We start from the raw sequence: 20,807 nt of genomic DNA, 5'->3' as shown, positions 1-20,807 counted from the left end.
CAAATAGAATCAATAAGAATCAAAAGAAACAAGGTGTAATTGTTCACGTGTATTTTTTATAACAATTTGAAAAAAAAAAAGAAAAAAAAAGATATATTTGAACAACACCAAAAATGCATATGTAGTTGTCATGCCAACAACAAAAATACATGTAATTCCAATACAGTATTCGCCTATAAATCATGTCTGCAATATATGACTACTGTGACAAATGTATATTCCATATGAAAAATAGAAATAAAAGAAAATTACGAATGTTTTATAATTACATAATACGTAAGTATTAACGAGTGAGCTTTTCTTTAGATTTTGTACATTATATCAATTGAAATGGTCTAATTCTGTTAGAATACTATGCAATTTAAAAGAATTAGACCATTTCAATTGATTTGAAGTACGAATTATATAAGAAAATCGACATGACAAATTCGTCTACAAACACGCCCTACAAATACAGGGAAGTGGTTTAAAAAGTATTGAGACACACAAACTATCAACTATATAATCAATACATGTTGACTAATTTGCATTGATTGTTTTATGATTTTTATGGCGGTTTTGAAAAGCTCCGGTAGATATTTTCAGCTCTTTCATATGATATTTAGATGCCTTCCCATGCTTAATTTTCTTGAAGAAGATGAAATGCTTGCACTGAAAAAAAATGTCATGTTTTCTTTTACTTCTTTATTCTTACTAATAATGCCGTCCCGTTGTTCTTAGTTTAAATTGTATTTTATTCGTGATTCGATACAACATGTAGTACAGCAACATAAATGAAAATGATCGGATTCAGAAACAAGTACAGTGTACTTATATTAATCTGTCTCCATAAGTTGTAACATATTGGCAAAATGACGGTACTGACAAAGTGGACTACATTATTTAATACAGGTAGTGAGGGGGTGCGGGGAGGGGAGGAAAGCGTGTGGGGTTGAGAAGAGGAAACTGTTACATGGATTTACCGATAGGATTAATTTGTTAATATATATATATGTATATAAATATATTTGCACATGTATTAACCGAAATAATTGTATTACAACCTTACAACCTTATATCGGTAACCAGGTCTGCGGTATGGAATCGTATGGTGTTTTCGGTACGTATAGATATTACGCATATAAAAAGCACACATTATAAGAATGTGATGTTAGACGTGTACCAGTGACTCTAGAATCTTTTACAATGCATAATAAATGTTTGAACAATATCAAAGATATTTTCGTTATACTGGTCTGGCATATCAGGGTTACGATATAATAAAATGTTAACATTGTAGTCGGGAGGTAAGTTTCTAAAACATTGAATTCTGATGTGCTGGTAGTTTGGACAGTAAAGAAGGAAGTGCTCTGTAGTTTCGTCAGATAAGTTGCATGAACACAGGGGACTGTTAACTAGATTGCGTATATATAAATGACTGTTCAGAGAACTACAATGCATCCTGAGTCGTGCGTGGTGAATCTGACTGTGTCTAGTTTTACAACGATAGTAATATAGGGGTACGGTTTCAGTGCCAGCATTGAGGAATTTTTTAAGATTAATAATAGAGGGGTTAGTTTTTATGACCTCAGGGAGTGCGTTCCACAGAACGGGAGGAGGAGGGAGGAGGGAGGTAGGTGGCGTTAGCTATGTCAATTGGAAAACAACAATAAAAAATCACGATGTAGTTTGTGAGTTTAAAAAAAAAATAGTAATCATATCATGTTATTTTCTAATGTAATATTGTTTGCGTATTTCGAGCGTCAGTGGTCTTCTTTTGAGAAGTGGTTGGCCCTAAAAAGGGCCGTTTTGTAAATTTATATTCAGCGGCTGCTGAGACATCGGCGGATCCTGGAGGCATACTTCTTCATCCCTGTATTCCTGGATGTAGTTAATGTATTGTCCAGGTGTACCAGATCAGGATGAAAGTCTTCTGGATACTTAATATCCGGGAACCGCACGAAGTTTCTACCATACTTCTTCGACAGGAGAGCGTTGATTTTCCCTCTCTGTTTTTCGAAAATTGCCTTATTCATGCCTGGTTGCTTGAATCTGCCCCTGGTTAAAATTTCTGCAACCCATACCCGTTTGATGCCGGTGGTGCGCAAAATGTCAACTATTTCAACTATCCTGTTGAAAATCTCTCTCGGTCTGGACCGCGTGTTGATGTCGTTTCCTCCGACGTGGATGAAGGCTTCGTCTGCTGCTGCTGCCAATGCCTTTTCCAGAGTGGGTTGGTCCAGTCGGTCGGTCCGTAAACCTCCTCGGCCGCAAAAGATGGTGGTGCAGGGTATCTCTAGGTTGTCGTCGCAGAATCTTCTTAGCCGCTCGATGAAACTGCTTCCGAATAAAACTGCTTTGGTCATGATGTCTTCTTTCTTCTACTTAATGTACTTAAACACCGTGATACGCCACCTTTTATGCGTGTCTTGGGTGTAACATAACCACGCCCATCTTTCTCTGGCTCTTTTAGACCAAAACACGTGATAGGTTTGGGTACACTGATCAAAATAACCAAATTACGAAACAAGTTTTACATTTTATTAATAAAAATAATATTTTACATTAATATACCAGTGGGTTTAATGAAAATATGTTTTGAATATGAACGTTCCTACGTTCCTAGTAGGCACTGGTGCCTATTCATCATCACGGTCGTTTATTTCAGAATGTATCTATACTTATCAATGTTTATGAATACTGTATATTAATCACAGTCCATGTACAGACATAGCTACTGTACTTCGTAAGATTTTAGACTCCTAAAATATCCATTTACGTTAATTTTATTGTAATGACTTTTGCTTGTTTTGAATTACATTGTATCATTAAATTACAGTTTAAACTTAACACGTGTATACTATAACACATGACTCAATACCATAATGACATACATAACGGTTCTAACAGGGACGTACATATGTATATTCCTGCATGGTTCTAATGACTGTTGCAGGAGTCTCAATCTAAATGCTTTATAGATATAGATAGATAGTACTCCTTTTAAATCATCATGTTGGTATCACTGATATGGTTATGTTTTAATTACACAATGAAAATGTCTTAGATATAGAAACTGACAAATCATATATTTATATAATTTTATATTTATATAATTAGAACAGTTAGTTTAAACAATATTTATTTATATTCAATACAAGTGTACATATACATTGCAAATTGTACATTGGTGAGGGACCTAGAAAAAGCTTAAAGCTTATATTAATTCGTTTCCCTCTAAGGTTCGGCATATTGGTGATTAGTATGGTGGTCGAGATACCAATACTGTTTCATAATAATAAACAGAAAATAATTATTTTGACAAAAAGATAGATTATGGTGAAAAGTGATGAACAGTGGTGGAATACAAATAAATCTATGTTATAGCAATCTAATTGGAGAATAGAATACTTGGATGTATAATTATGTAAATTATTTACGTTAATTAATGATGTCGATGAGGATGTGGATAAATTACGATGAAGCTAAGTAGTTCATAAATATTTAGTCTCTCAATTAAATATAGATATATATATATAGTGGTAAATTAGAACGGTTATTGGGCTATTTTTATTCTCCATTCGCTAGTGTATAACCAAGACTCCATCACGGCTAATTATGACTAATACTATATAAACGTATTAAACTGTTTTGCAAATCTTGTTTCGTTGGATGAATTACCGTAAACTGATCGAGATCCTTGTGCTTTTTAATATAAACTGTATAAACTTATTTTTTAGTGTCATCATTTTGATGACCAATCTTTTCCATGGGGTGCGTTACTTATGGGACCAGTATAGCTAAAACATGTTATTAAGTTCAGACTTTATGACCAGTATTTACAGAAATGTCTTAGTGATGTTTAAGCATAACTGTATTTTTGAAAATTATTTAGATATTTTACTGGTAGAGAATTTTTTTTTTTTTTTTTTTTTTTTGTAAATTTCGCACTAGTCATAAATTCATTGTTGAAAATGTGTATTTTTATCAGATTAATTGATAACGTGATCTGTCCTCCTAGATAAGAATGAAAATGTTTTGCTGTGAAACAGTGCCGTGTTTCAACTGCGAACACTACTTTAATTGTATAAATAAATATCGTAAATAAGCATTTTTCTAAAGATCAATCATGTTAGTATGTGAAAAGAGAATAAAAATGAATTTGAATTTAGTTGAAAAGTCGTGTTGACAAGTCGTGTGCCGCAAGTCTTCTCTTCAAAAAGGTCGTATATACATAAATATTTGTACAATCATGTTAGAACAATTACGTGTACTCACTACGAGTGGGTTAGTATACCGCTAGACAATTACCAGGTGTGAAATTACGGTCATCCCACTCGTCACACCTGTCACAGCATCACAGGTGTCTGTGATTTCAGGCGTTTTAATTGGCACGCGCCGGTAATTGCCTGTGATTTGACGCGTATGGTTTCCTTGCACATCAAAAAAGTTCCGAATATATGCTTTTACAGGTTGTACGTAAGTGTAGCTTGCGTTTTGTTAAGAAAAGAAGGAATTCATATTTTGTTTGAATTAAACAACACATTGTTTATATTTTAATTTAGAGGGTTTCTCATTCCTTACAACCAACCAAATTTCGTATCGGAAATTTTGCCTATAAAACAGTTAACCTAATGTGGCTCGTTACATCAATAACCATGGTTCGTGGTAAGAAAACCACTCTGGCCAAATGGCCATGCGGTAATTGCAAATTGAATACACATGATGTTGAAAGTTTACTTTGTGAATCTTGTGATACATGGTTCCATTCTAAGTGTGAATCCATTACTGCCACTCAATTTGAGGCATTCACGTCTTCTCCTGAAGCGTACATCTGCAGATCTTGTCGTTCCGATGGATTGCAATTTGATTTTCTTCATGGACTCGCCAGACTCAAATTGGTAAGTTTATATCCTACTTCATTAATACAGAAATATAAGCAGATGTGCGGTGTGGTATACATCATTCATGTTGTCGTTAACAATTCATATCAATTTTAGTAATAGTATTTGATTATAAGTGTTATAACTTCAAAAAAATCAAATATATCTGTTAACATCTGCTTATATTCCATGTCAACATTATTTACACTATTTTTAAGTGTGTTATTTTGCATATCTTGAAGAATTTTTGTTTTTTTGTTTTTTGTTTTGTGTAATTATCTGCTGTTATTGTTTATGTTTTCCATTTCATGGTACATGTTTAATACATTATTTACGCCAACTTGCAGCATTGGCTGTTTATTTCTTTTATAATTACCATTTAGAGTTGTCAATGAATGTCAGCGTTCCCGTTAGATAAGAATTATTCAAATGTTACATGTTATATATACGTCCCGTTAGATAAGAATTATTCAAATGTTACATGTTATATATACGTCCCGTTTAGTAAGAATTATTCAAATGTTACATGTTATATTTACGTCCCGTATGTTACATGTTATATATACGTCCCGTTAGATAAGGATTATTCAAATGTTACAGGTTATATATACGTCCCGTTAGATAAGAATTATTCAAATGTTACATGTTATATATACGTCCCGTTAGATAAGAATTATTCAAATGTTACATGTTATATTTACGTCCCGTTTAGTAAGAATTATTCAAATGTTACATGTTATATTTACGTCCCGTTTAGTAAGAATTATTCAAATGTTACATGTTATATATACGTCCCGTATGTTACATGTTATATATACGTCCCGTTAGATAAGAATTATTCAAATGTTACATGTTATATTTACGTCCCGTATGTTATATGTTATATATACGTCCCGTCAGATAAGAATTATTCAAATGTTACATGTTATATTTACGTCCCGTTTAGTAAGGAATTATGCAAATGTTACAGTGTTATATTTACGTCCGTTTAGTAAGAATTATTCAAAATGTTACATGTTATATTACGTCCCGTATGTTACATTATATATACGGCCGTAGTAAGAATTAGTCAAATGTTACATGTTATTACTAACGTCCCGTTAGTAAGAATTATTCAAATGTTACAGGTTATATATACGTCCCGTTAGATAAGAATTATTCAAATGTTACATGTTATATTTACGTCCCGTTTAGTAAGAATTATTCAAATGTTACATGTTATATTTACGTCCCGTTTAGTAAGAATTATTCAAATGTTACATGTTATATATACGTCCCGTATGTTACATGTTATATATACGTCCCGTTAGATAAGAATTATTCAAATGTTACATGTTATATTTACGTCCCGTATGTTACAGGTTATATATACGTCCCGTTAGATAAGAATTATTCAAATGTTACATGTTATATTTACGTCCCGTTAGATAAGAATTATTCAAATGTTACATGTTATATATACGTCCCGTTAGATAAGAATTATTCAAATGTTACATGTTATATTTACGTCCCGTTAGTAAGAATTATTCAAATGTTACATGTTATATATACGTCCCGTTAGATAAGAATTATTCAAATGTTACAGGTTATATATACGTCCCGTATGTTACATGTTATATATACGTCCCGTTAGATAAGGATTATTCAAATGTTACAGGTTATATATACGTCCCGTTAGATAAGAATTATTCAAATGTTACATGTTATATATACGTCCCGTTAGATAAGGATTATTCAAATGTTACATGTTATATATACGTCCCGTTTAGTAAGAATTATTCAAATGTTACATGTTATATATACGTCCCGTTTAGTAAGAATTATTCAAATGTTACATGTTATATTTACGTCCCGTTAGTAAGAATTATTCAAATGTTACATGTTATATTTACGTCCCGTATGTTACATGTTATATATACGTCCCGTTAGATAAGGATTATTCAAATGTTACATGTTATATTTACGTCCCGTTTAGTAAGAATTATTCAAATGTTACAGGTTATATATACGTCCCGTTAGATAAGAATTATTCAAATGTTACATGTTATATATACGTCCCGTTTAGTAAGAATTATTCAAATGTTACATGTTATATTTACGTCCCGTATGTTACATGTTATATATACGTCCCGTCAGATAAGAATTATTCAAATGTTACATGTTATATTTACGTCCCGTTTAGTAAGAATTATTCAAATGTTACATGTTATATTTACGTCCCGTTTAGTAAGAATTATTCAAATGTTACATGTTATATTTACGTCCCGTATGTTACATGTTATATATACGTCCCGTTAGATAAGAATTATTCAAATGTTACTTTATTAGTCCCTTAGATAAGAATTAAAAATGTTTCAGTTATATTACGTCCCGTTAGTAAAAAATTATTCAAAGTTACATTTATATTTAGTCCCGTATGTTTCTGTTTATATACGTCCGTTAGATAAGGGTTTTCAATTTTACATGTTATTATACGTCCCGTTAGATAAAAATTTTCAAAGTTACATGTTATATTACGTCCCCTTTTTGATAAAAAATTCAAAAGTAATTTATATTTAAAGTCCCGTTTTAAAAATTATTCAAATGTTACATGTTATTTTTCGCCCCGTTGAAAGAATTATTCAAGTTACTGTTATTTAGGGCCCCTTTTAGTAAAAATTTTTTTTCAAATGTTACATGTTATATTTACGTCCCGTTTAGTAAGAATTATTCAAATGTTACATGTTATATTTACGTCCCGTTTAGTAAGAATTATTCAAATGTTACATGTTATATTTACGTCCCGTTTATGTTGTAGGCTGCTGAAAACAGTTTTTCAAAACTCAAAGATGTTGCTTCAAGGGAAAATGCCTTTTTGGCAGCTCATCAATTTTCTACAACATCTGATACGAGCAAAACATATCCAGTAGACCGCGTTGCAAACAGATTGGTATCAAATTTTACTAGCGAGCCTTCCTTTAAGCCTGTTAAAGTTTCTGCTGATGGCGACTGTCTGTTCAATTCTGTGTCATTGGTTCTAGTAGGAAACGAGAATATTTCAACAGAGTTGAGATATAGAACTTGTCTGGAAATGATCGCTCACAAAGACCAAATTCTACGCCATAAACAACGTGCATGTTTTAGTCTTCTTTCGCCGGACTACGACGAGTCGTGCCTCAACTGTGCTGGTGTAGGGAATGGCTATTCTAGTATATGGACGATGGCAGCACTATCAAATGTAATCAGGGTACCCATCAAGTCTGTCTACCCCTGCGTGAATGGAGTTAAAGACTTAGCTTTTGTTCAGCTGAACACTACACTAGCACAAACGGAATATCAAAGTGGTAATCCTATCAAGATTCTGTGGACAAACCTCAATCCTCCAAGACAGGGTAGAATATGGACACCAAATCATTTTGTCCCACTGTTACCAAGTCCACGTACATTCATAGCGCCAGATACCATGGTTAGGGATTTTTCTCCTTTTGAACACGCTTCAACTCCAACATGCATACCTGATATACAACACCAAACAAAAACCAATTCACCAACAGCTACACAAACAAGCTATGTTACTGAGAACAGATATGACGTACTAAGTTCTGACTTTGACAGTGACAATGACTCAATGGCCGACACAGACAAACATGACATCTCTGAAGAAATTCTCACAACTGACATAAAGTCTGCAAACGTTACTGACGCTGTCACTGAGACTGAAACAAACTGTGGTGACTTAGACGACGCATTTCTAGATACCGACGCAGTTTATTCATTACTATTACAGGGTGACTGTTCATTAGACAAGATACCAAAGGGTGTTAAGGAAAACAAATATTTCGTTATTAACAACAGGGCAAATAAACTGAAAAGAGACAAAAATGTTAAGAGTAGTTTTGCAGACGACTGTGGGGTGTGGGATACCAAGACTGGAGCCTCTCCAAAGACGACATACATAAAGACAGAATCGGGGTCACTCAAAAAGATCTTTGTTAGAAAGGGGGTTTATTGTACAGAGAAGGTTGTGAACAAAGAGCGACAGTACATACCCATAGAACCTAGCCCTCCTGAAGATTTGATTGTAATATTACAAAGATATTACACCACACTGAAAGCAGACAAGACATATAAGAAAAGGGTGACATGGGTAGGCTCATTGGGACAATCCGACAAAGACTGTGCTGTAGTCGAATACTTGGGGAAGTTTCCGGGATTATTGCCGCATGGCAACTCGCAACAGACTGACGGGTTTGTTAGGACTGACGATCATGTCATGACAGAAATGGGTGAGTTAGGCAAGACTATGAAACCGTTGGACGTTTACCGAAAGTTGAACCTGAAATATGACGACACGACAGGACCAAGTAATCCTAGACAGGTTAGGGACAAGAAACGGAATGACAAAGTGAAAGAGAGAAAGACTAACGGACAGTTCACAAACCGACAAAATATCGCTGACCACTTTGTACACTTGCAGGACATGGTTCGTGAAGGACATCCTTTGGTACGACAGGTACTACATGACCACGGTAAGACCCCATCAGTCATACTGTATACGGACGAACAACTGACAGACATTAAGAATTTGTGCTGTTCAGGGCAAACTGTATGGGGTTTTGACAAGACATTTAACTTGTGTGACATGCACGTGACAGCGTCTTGTTTTAAACATTTATCATTAGAAAAACCAAACACCGGTGAACCACCGCTCTTTTTCGGACCTATGTTCATCCATGACAGCAGCGACTTTGAGACGTACAGTGCTTTTTTTTCACATCTGAAAATCAAACTGACAGGTACTGACCTTAGTAAATTAGTGATTGGGACAGATGACGAACAGGCCATGAAAAAAGCTATAACGAACATATTCTCAGACTCGACTCACGTGCTTTGTACCCGGCATTTACGTCAGAATACTTTGGACAAAATGACAAATTTAGGAATAAACAAAAGTGACCGTAGCCGACTGTTAAACGACATTTTCGGACATGATGGTGTGACGGACGCTGACGACTCGATCACGTTTGACGAAAGGAGTGACGAACTCCAGACTATGTGCCAGTCGGTCTCTCCTGATTTCGTTAATTACTTTGAAAATAGACTAAAACCTCTCTTAAAAGAAAAAGTCAATGAACCTCAACGATTAGGCAACATATCAAAGCAATGGACAAACAATAATTGTGAATCAATTAACCATATTTTGAAACATTTAGTAGATTGGAAGTCAAAGCCGTTAGTTGATTTTGTAGAATCTGTACATTCTCTGATACAAGTGCAATACAAAGATCTCAGGAGAGCCATCATGTGTACGGGACAGTATAGACTGACTGAACAGTTAGGACGATACAGGACAGACAAAATTAGATGGGCATCACTGACCGCTGACCAGAAAGACAGACTGGTAAACAAAGTCAAGCGCGGTCTGATGAGGGAGGGGGTAGCAACATCTACAGACGGACAATTGAAGTGTAGACTACCTAAAACACTGGGGAAAAAACCGGGACAAAGAAAACGACACAAGACAGAACGGACAGTGACAGTAGCTCAAAAGAAAATGAGAACTCAGTACCCGTAGAAACACTCGCAGCTTCTCACCTCGTCAGGTGCACTGTTTTACAGTGAAAGATCTGTGTTTTGATCTATTGTGCAACAATACCTACACTAATGTTCAAGTTCTTTATTGATTTCCGATTCTTTAGAAAAATTCACAGCTTCTCACCTCGTCAGGTGCACTGTTTTACAGTGAAAGATCTGTGTTTTGATCTATTGTGCAACAATACCTACACTAATGTTCAAGTTCTTTATTGATTTCCGATTCTTTAGAAAAATTCACAGCTTCTCACCTCGTCAGGTGCACTGTTTTACAGTGAAAGATCTGTGTTTTGATCTATTGTGCAACAATACCTACACTAATGTTCAAGTTCTTTATTGCTTTCCGATTCTTTAGAAAAATTCACAGCTTCTCACCTCGTCAGGTGCACTGTTTTACAGTGAAAGATCTGTGTTTTGATCTATTGTGCAACAATACCTACACTAATGTTCAAGTTCTTTATTGATTTCCGATTCATCAGTATCATATACATGTACATACATTGTAATATATAAATTTTACATAACATTGACATCAGACAAAACACACGATGTAAGAAATATTGTCAATATTTTCTGTTTGCCATATATAGCCTAGGCCTATTATATATAATTCGTTCTTGATATTTAATACCCATTTGTTATTATGCTCTAACATGTCTTTATAACATGATCTTAAAATACAATTATCAGTGTTTATTTCTTTTATCCAATATTTAAAAATTCTTCATTTCCTTAATAATGTCAATGGATATCTACCTAGCTCTAAATAAACCATAGCATTACAAGTATTTTTCCATACACCGAGTAATTGTAAACTAATTCTCATATCGTCATTTGCACTGTTATACAGTACATGGTCTGTGCAATTTTTTTAAAGTTATTTTGAAAAAAATAGTCACGCACACATCATATCTCAATTATTGATATTTCAAATATATGTGTAATTTATATAGCCTAGATTTTAAATGTCTTAATATAAAACAATAATTAATTAATGCAATAAATAAAATAAAATGGGGCTTAAGAAAGCAGGGTCCGCGATCCCAAGCCCTGGGTGCACGCAATGTGTAGCTGATGCTTTCACAACATGTACATATATACAAATTCCAATATTTACAATTTTATTTATTTATACATAATTATGTTATACATTTTTTATAAATTTTAGATACATGTACATGTTTTTTGTATACACTATTCATACCATATTTATATTGTTGCATTTTTGTTGACTTTTTATATTAAAACGTTACACTTTTGAGTTGCTTTCTTTGTCTTCTTTCCATTATGTATCAAACAAAACTGATACGGCCAACAGAAATGTTTTATACTGTAACTGTTCTGTTTCATTATGTCAATAATGATCTACAAATAACCATTTGTTTAACAGCGTGTACCGTGTTTTTTTACACTACATTTCTATTTTCTCGCTACAAAAAAATAAATATGAAAAGACAGTTGCACTATTGTCGCCAGCAATGAATGCTATTATTTATATAATCATAATTTCTTAACGATTAATGAACATGAAGACAGGAGTTTGATAAAGAATCATATTGGTATTAAGGGATATGGTAGCAAGATAGATTAGCACAACATGAACACCCAACCTACATTCTTGTTTCTGTTAGTAAATTAGTAAGAAGTTATGATAGAAAATTACATTATGAATATCAAATAAATTGAACAAAATGTTGCTGGTCATAATCATCAAGTTCTGACGATTAATGTGCACGAGGTCGCAAAGTAATTTATATGGTTACAATATATATATATATATATATGAAAACGCAAAGTATACTTTTATTCCCGTTCCAGTTTGATTATAAATAATATAAGAGGTATTTCATTCTTATAAAATGACATTTATTGGCTATTCATCCCTATTGATAGATCCGTTTCGGTTCCGTTTCGGTCCGTTTCGGTCCGATTCGGTCCGTTTCGGTCCGATTCGGTCCGTTTCGGTCCGTTTCGGTGATTCGTCGCACCCTAATACAGTAGTATATTTTAAACATTTGATATAACAAGAGGCCCATTGGCCTTAATGTACAGTTAGCCGAGCCCTGGGCCAGTTGGTTATTGAGAACAACTGGAAAATGTAAATTGTTTATGATGGACAAAGCATGCCGGACAAAAGGCGATAGCAATATATAAAGTCAATTGGGACTTTGTCTCAGATGAACTAAAAATCTTAAATTTGTGAGTCTGAAATATGCAACATTGTTTTGTTTGACAATTCGTAGTTAAATGTACTTCCCAACAAAATATTAGTTAAATCAAATTCTGGTGAATCATAGAGTATAAACATAAATAAATGGTATACACCTTTATTCCTTATTAAATGGAATCATACTTCACGATGAAGAAAATTACCGAGAATGTGTAACTCCTATGGTTTAACAAAATAATCAAGTTCCGCATTATCATTGCATCATATTACAGAAATACTGCCCTGAACATTTTATTTTGATTATATATTTAACTGAATATATAGATACTAGATATAAACCGATCTCTTGAGACTAGTTGTAGGCCTATTCATATCATTTGAATCAGTTGCCAAATGACAGTTCGATTGACAACTGTCAAACACGTGTCGGTTTGTATGGCATTGCGAACCGATGAAGAATGAGTCACTAACTTGAACGGATCATATCATGAATTAACATCATCAGAATGATATAACTTACCCCTCCAAGAAGTTTTCGATGAAATCCTAATCGAAACACATATTATAACTGACGTTTCACCACATATCACTCAACACTAGCTTGTCATTACAAACGTCTCTGGGCCCGGATTATGTTTTGTCGATGTCAGATTTACGCTTAAAAATTAAGTACCAGGTGCGTTCGATGGGTTTTTGCTTCTTCATGTTTTACATAACATTATGCCTATATGATATCGATTATGGTGATAACTCTGTCATAATTCATCATTAACATTTATTTTGTGAACTTAAATGATTTAAATTGTATACGAAATATTGAGATTTTCCTAAATTATACCACTAGGATTGCCAGGATGAGAAGCCTTAAAGTATTAAACAGCCGAGTTGGAACTCTTTAGGTGTGAAGACGCATTTAATGGTTTGGCGGCCTTTGCAAAAAAAAAAATGGTAAACAACACAGGTGATGCCCGAGAAACTGTGAAATTCTGTTTATGCAGACTACTTCTTTCACTTTCTTTTTTACACGTAGAATTGGCTGTAATTGTTTAACAGAAAGTGTGAATAACATTCTCAACCATAATCCAGGGACATATATATAGCTACGTATACACAGGGGCATGTCTCGTCTTATATTAAGAAATATAGCCAGAATCCCTTTATATATACTAGTACTGCTACTGAGTAGGTATTTCTGGCTATTTTTTTAACACAAGACTAGACATGCCCATGTGCTGTAGCAGTGCATGACTATATGGTCCGTTTTCCGATGGCAAGACCCTGAGACAGCAGGATAGTGTAATTTTGATCACTTATCAGAGTTGTCCGTTTAAGAAATATATATTCTTATATTAGTTTTCACTGTTTTAGTGTTTACTGTTATTTTCCAATGCACTAACAGGAACAGAATAAGTTCCTCTACACTGGACTCAATAAGTATTCTACAATTTGTGTTTAAACAAAGTTCATTTCTAGTTAACATTATGGTTGCCTTTTAATGATATAAAAGGTCCTGGTTTTCCCATATAGGGATTTTAGATGTGTGGCCCATCTTGAATATCAATATTGTATCGTTTGTTACGAATCAAACCCCTGTAGTCCAGATTAACCAAGTGTACATGCATGCCTATGATAAATTCCCATGCAGGACAGATTGGGTAACTTGGGGACATACAGATCAAGTCAAGACAGTCGCTATGTTTGTAAGACAACTAGCTGTACTGTATTTTGTGATTGTATACCTTATAAAACATAAAATTTAGGATTTTAGTATATTAGATCGATGACCACACCTCAAAATATATTGCTTTAATAAAATCAACTGTTCTTGAACAGTTTTGGGTTGTTGTTTTTTGCTGATTTTCACTGATTTTTATGTCATCTGAAATTGACATCAGAAGGCCTATAATTATAGGTATATAATTAATATTGTGTATGACCTGTTAAACTTTTATGAAAGCAATCCTCTGATATGTAAAATTTTGGCATGACATTTTGACTATCCACTGATGCCTTATACATAAATCAGCAGCACTTACTGTAATCAATTATAAAGAAAAGTCCAACTATTGATTTTTGGTTATGTGTATTTTGCTTTTTTCTTTGCATGTGAAATTATAGACAGAATATTATATAAATTATTACTGAATCCATGATCAGGCATGCATGGCACCCCATGGGCTTGTTGAACCAATATAAGGCACATATAATCATAATATGTAATTATTTTTTTATTTAATATAAAGTTATTTCACAAAATTGAGACTTCTAACTTTTTTATGGAGTTTTTTACCAATCTGTCAAAACAGTGAAAAAAATAAATGAAAGAATTAAGTTCAATACTATTCAATATTTATCCTTACCCCTACTACAGATGTCGTCAAACAAAATATTCTGCTAAAATATTGGGCCAGTCATGCATCCTGCTCACAATTTACATGTAAAATTGATATATATCATACATGTATCAATATCATTATGATGAGTGATGTACGTGTAAAAAGTATAATTAATTATCAGCGTACTTTGTATGTTAATATTACTTGTTTTCTTGTGAAAGAAATAGAATTAACCCTTGAATTCTTTATTTGTTTTGATATTATATGATATCATTTGTATAATTATTTAGTAACCTTCTGATTTTGTTTTATAGACATGACTTAATGATGAGAATACCAACCTTTGACGGACTCGAAGCTTGACCTTGCCTTGGTCAGCAATCATCACGTTTAATAAGATGGGAAAAACGACGAAACTGAAACAACGTAAAGTTGGCGTAAGTATGAGTGTCTCCCACTGTCTGGGCTGTGATAGTGTAAAAAGCCCTGCAGATAATCAAACCTCTAACTATTAACACTGTAAATATACTTTTACATGTTTGCTGTAACCATATTTTATGAAAATATCATAATCATAAATGTAGTTTGCACATGATTCATGGCCACTTAGACATACTATCGAGTGATTTACATAATTGTCAAGTATTTTAGCTCACCTCCCTAAAAGTCACTACTAGCCAAAAATGATTTGGTGGATTTTGACCCAACTTGTTCTGAAGCATTCTTAGGTGAAGGAGAGCCAATTTTATATAAATGGCTGGTCTGCCCCCATGGACCTGGCCCCAATAGGGGATTCCAAAATATGAACAATTTTTTAAAAGAAGTCTTTAAACTTCTTCTGCAGAAACTAAAGGATTTTGCCAATATCTGGTTAGAAAAATCGTTTGGTAGGGAATCAATTTTGTATAAATATTTAAGGATTTTGACAATATTTGGGTAGAAGAATCCTTAGGTGGGGAATAAACTTTGTATAAACATTGAGTACATGTCTAATGTATAGTCCTCTTCCTACTTGATTGCTTTTAAAGTCCAAATGTTAAATTTCAAACTAAATCTCAGCGATAAAGGCAGATGGCCCCTTGAAAAATGTAAGGGGCTATATATATGTAGCCACACGACGTGGCCTTTGATGACCTGTCAGTATTCTAGTTTGCTTTGAATTTTCTTTGGACCAAGAACACTAAATTTAGTTAAAGAAAAAGAAATAGACAGAAATACTTGGTACTGAGAGGCAGATCTAAAAATGGGGAAAATATATAACTTCAGAGTGCTCTGCTATAATCACTGAATTATCCAAGTCAGCGATAAGGCCCCATGGACCTCTTGTTGTCTAAATAGAAAAAAATCTATTTCAGGTAGTATAATAAGTTGATTCCAGAAGAATCTAGACCAAACACAGTGCCTATATAGTTAAGCAATATCTGTAAGAGAAGAATAATTGTATTGAATCACTTGGAAAATGCTGGAAGTCATTTTATAAAGGGGGATGTGTAGCCAGGTGTAAGACACATATGTGAGTAACTACATTTAAGACACATATGTGAGTAACTACATGTAAGACACATATGTGAGTAACTACATATAAGACATGTGAGTAACTACATGTAAGACACATATGTGAGTAACTACATGTAAGACACATGTGTGAGTAACTACATGTAAGACACATATGTTAGTAACTACATGTAAGACACATATGTTAGTAACTACATGTAAGACACACATGTGAGTAACTACATGTAAGACACATATGTGAGTAGCTACACGTAAGACACATATGTGAGTAACTACATGTAAGACACATATGTGAGTAACTACATGTAAGACACATGTGAGTAACTACATGTAAGACACATGTGAGTAACTACATGTAAGACACATATATATGTGAGTAACTACATGTAAGACACATATGTGAGTAACTACATGTAAGACACATGTGTGAGTAACTACATGTAAGACACATATGTGAGTAACTACATGTAAGACACATGTGTGAGTAACTACATGTAAGACATGTGTGAGTAACTACATGTAAGACATGTGTGAGTAACTACATGTAAGACACATATGTGAGTAACTACATGTAAGACACAGATATGTGAGTAACTACATGTAAGACACATGTGAGTAACTACATGTAAGACACATATGTGAGTAACTACATGTAAGACACATATGTGAGTAACTACATGTAAGACACATATGTGAGTAACTACATGAAAGATACATATGTGGGTAACTACATGTAAGACATATGTGAGTAACTACATGTAAGACATATGTGAGTAACTACATGTAAGACATATGTGAGTAACTACATGTAAGACACATATGTGAGTAACTACATGTAAGACACATATGTCAGTAACTACATGTAAGACACAGATATGTCAGTAACTACATGTAAGACACATTTGGGTAATCACATGTAAGACACATATGTGAGTAACTACATGTAAGACATATGTGAGTAACTACATGTAAGACACATGTGGGTAGCTACATGTAAGACACATATGTGAGTAACTACATGTAAGACACATGTGAGTAACTACATGTAAGACACATATGTGAGTAACTACATGTAAGACACATGTGAGTAACTACATGTAAGACATATGTGAGTAACTACATGTAAGACATATGTGAGTAACTACATGTAAGACACATATGTGAGTAACTACATGTAAGACACACATGTCAGTAACTACATGTAAGACACAGATATGTGAGTAACTACATGTAAGACACATTTGGGTAATCACATGTAAGACACATATGTGAGTAACTACATGTAAGACATATGTGAGTAACTACATGTAAGACACATGTGGGTAGCTACATGTAAGACACATATGTGAGTAACTACATGTAAGACACATGTGAGTAACTACATGTAAGACACATATGTGAGTAACTACATGTAAGACACATGTGGGTAGCTACATGTGAGACATGTGGGTAACTACATGTAAGACACATATGTGAGTAACTACATGTAAGACACATATGTGAGTAACTACATGTAAGACACATATGTGAGTAACTACATGTAAGACACATATGTGAGTAACTACATGTAAGACATATGTGAGTAACTACATGTAAGACACATATATATGTGAGTAACTACATGTAAGACACATATATATGTGATTAACTACATGTAAGACACATATGTGAGTAACTATATGTAAGACACATGTGTGAGTAACTACATGTAAGACACATATATATGTGATTAACTACATGTAAGACACATATGTGAGTAACTACATGTAAGACACATATGTGAGTAACTACATGTAAGACACATATATATGTTAGTAACTACATGTAAGACACACATGTGAGTAACTACATGTAAGACACATATGTGAGTAGCTACACGTAAGACACATATGTGAGTAACTACATGTAAGACACATATGTGAGTAACTACATGTAAGACACATGTGAGTAACTACATGTAAGACACATGTGAGTAACTACATGTAAGACACATATATATGTGAGTAACTACATGTAAGACACATATGTGAGTAACTACATGTAAGACACATGTGTGAGTAACTACATGTAAGACACATATGTGAGTAACTACATGTAAGACACATGTGTGAGTAACTACATGTAAGACATGTGTGAGTAACTACATGTAAGACATGTGTGAGTAACTACATGTAAGACACATATGTGAGTAACTACATGTAAGACACAGATATGTGAGTAACTACATGTAAGACACATGTGAGTAACTACATGTAAGACACATATGTGAGTAACTACATGTAAGACACATATGTGAGTAACTACATGTAAGACACATATGTGAGTAACTACATGAAAGATACATATGTGGGTAACTACATGTAAGACATATGTGAGTAACTACATGTAAGACATATGTGAGTAACTACATGTAAGACATATGTGAGTAACTACATGTAAGACACATATGTGAGTAACTACATGTAAGACACATATGTCAGTAACTACATGTAAGACACAGATATGTGAGTAACTACATGTAAGACACATTTGGGTAATCACATGTAAGACACATATGTGAGTAACTACATGTAAGACATATGTGAGTAACTACATGTAAGACACATGTGGGTAGCTACATGTAAGACACATATGTGAGTAACTACATGTAAGACACATGTGAGTAACTACATGTAAGACACATATGTGAGTAACTACATGTAAGACACATGTGGGTAGCTACATGTGAGACATGTGGGTAACTACATGTAAGACACATATGTGAGTAACTACATGTAAGACACATATGTGAGTAACTACATGTAAGACACATATGTGAGTAACTACATGTAAGACACATATGTGAGTAACTACATGTAAGACATATGTGAGTAACTACATGTAAGACACATATATATGTGAGTAACTACATGTAAGACACATATATATGTGATTAACTACATGTAAGACACATATGTGAGTAACTACATGTAAGACACATGTGTGAGTAACTACATGTAAGACACATATGTGAGTAACTACATGTAAGACACATATGTGAGTAACTACATGTAAGACACATATATATGTGAGTAACTACATGTAAGACACATATATATGTGAGTAACTACATGTAAGACACATATGTGAGTAACTACATGTAAGACACATGTGAGTAACTACATGTAAGACACATATGTGAGTAACTACATGTAAGACACATATGTGGGTAGCTACATGTAAGACATATGTGTGAGTAACTACATGTAAGACACATATGTGAGTAACTACATGTAAGACATATGTGGGTAACTACATGTAAGACACATATGTGAGTAACTACATGTAAGACATATGTGGGTAACTACATGTAAGACATATGTGAGTAACTACATGTAAGACACATATGTGAGTAAAACTACATGTAAGACTCATGTGAGTAACTACATGTTTACCTACATGGGCCTTATCCTTGCTGTATGAGAACAATAATCTTCGAATTCATTCACCCTGTGCATGCCAGACATGTCTGTTCTGGCCTCTCACCTGAAAAAAACCTGGCTTTGAGCTCCCTATTAAACTGGAATTCAACTTAAACAAACACTAGCTATTGTGACTCACAGTATACTTGTTGATTCTCCTGAAATAAGTGACGATAAGAAATACTCTGAATCGTAGCAATAAATTTCTATCTTCAGGAAGATCCAGTGCAGCAGTCAAAGATATCCAGCTTCTTTAAGGTAAAAACACACTTGGTTACTCAATCAGCTCAATACCCAAGTCATTTTGAGTTTTTGGAGAAGCTAAGAAACAGACCAGTCTGTGTAGTCGTGGTTGTGTCCTTGGGCAAGATACTTTACCTTAATTGTCCTGGATAGCATGGGATGGGCCTTCCGTATGTTTTTCATTGAGGTAGTCACCAACTACTACAAGGAGACCCCGCCTCAAAATGACCTGGCTGTTAACAGGGCAATAAACGCGACAAAAAAGCAAATGATAATATATTGTCGGGCAGGTCAATCAACTGTTAGAAGTGACTTTGTTCTATCAGAGGTGTCCATCAAAATGTTTACTACAAATCTAGATATATTGAAACAATGAAAAATCTAACCTGAATCATTTTATGGTATAAAGTAGATAAAGTCAACACATTCAGATTTTAATTTGTAACTAGTGTACATTCGCACTGGTTCACACTTACATTTTGAAACAAAATGGGAACCTAGCTGATGAAGGGGAATTATTGTAATTACATGTTTATATATAAGATAAGGCATGAACTGTCCTTGTGAAGGAGTTAAAAAAATAAAGAATAGTTTCAAAATTTATCTGTTGATATCCGAAGCACTTTTGCAACTGTTCAAAAGCTATTTT

At 33.9% G+C, this 20,807-nt stretch overlaps 1 protein-coding gene across 1 annotated transcript in view; it reads left to right on the top strand.

Moving 5' to 3' along the window:
• Nucleotides 1-15,337: 15,337 nt before the first annotated feature.
• Nucleotides 15,338-20,807, top strand: part of LOC117316229 (DNA replication ATP-dependent helicase/nuclease DNA2-like) — a 66,987-nt gene continuing 61,517 nt past the window's right edge. The window contains exons 1-2 of the mRNA XM_033870768.1: nucleotides 15,338-15,376; nucleotides 20,132-20,279. Of these exons, the coding sequence (XP_033726659.1) occupies nucleotides 15,338-15,376; nucleotides 20,132-20,279 (187 nt within the window). The remainder of the gene's footprint in view (nucleotides 15,377-20,131; nucleotides 20,280-20,807) is intronic.

The sequence above is a fragment of the Pecten maximus genome, chromosome 18, assembly GCF_902652985.1.
Source record: "Pecten maximus chromosome 18, xPecMax1.1, whole genome shotgun sequence".
Lineage (NCBI taxonomy): Eukaryota > Metazoa > Mollusca > Bivalvia > Pectinida > Pectinidae > Pecten > Pecten maximus.
The sequence above is the reverse complement of the archived record's forward strand: the minus strand, read 5'-3'. Positions and strand labels throughout refer to the sequence as shown.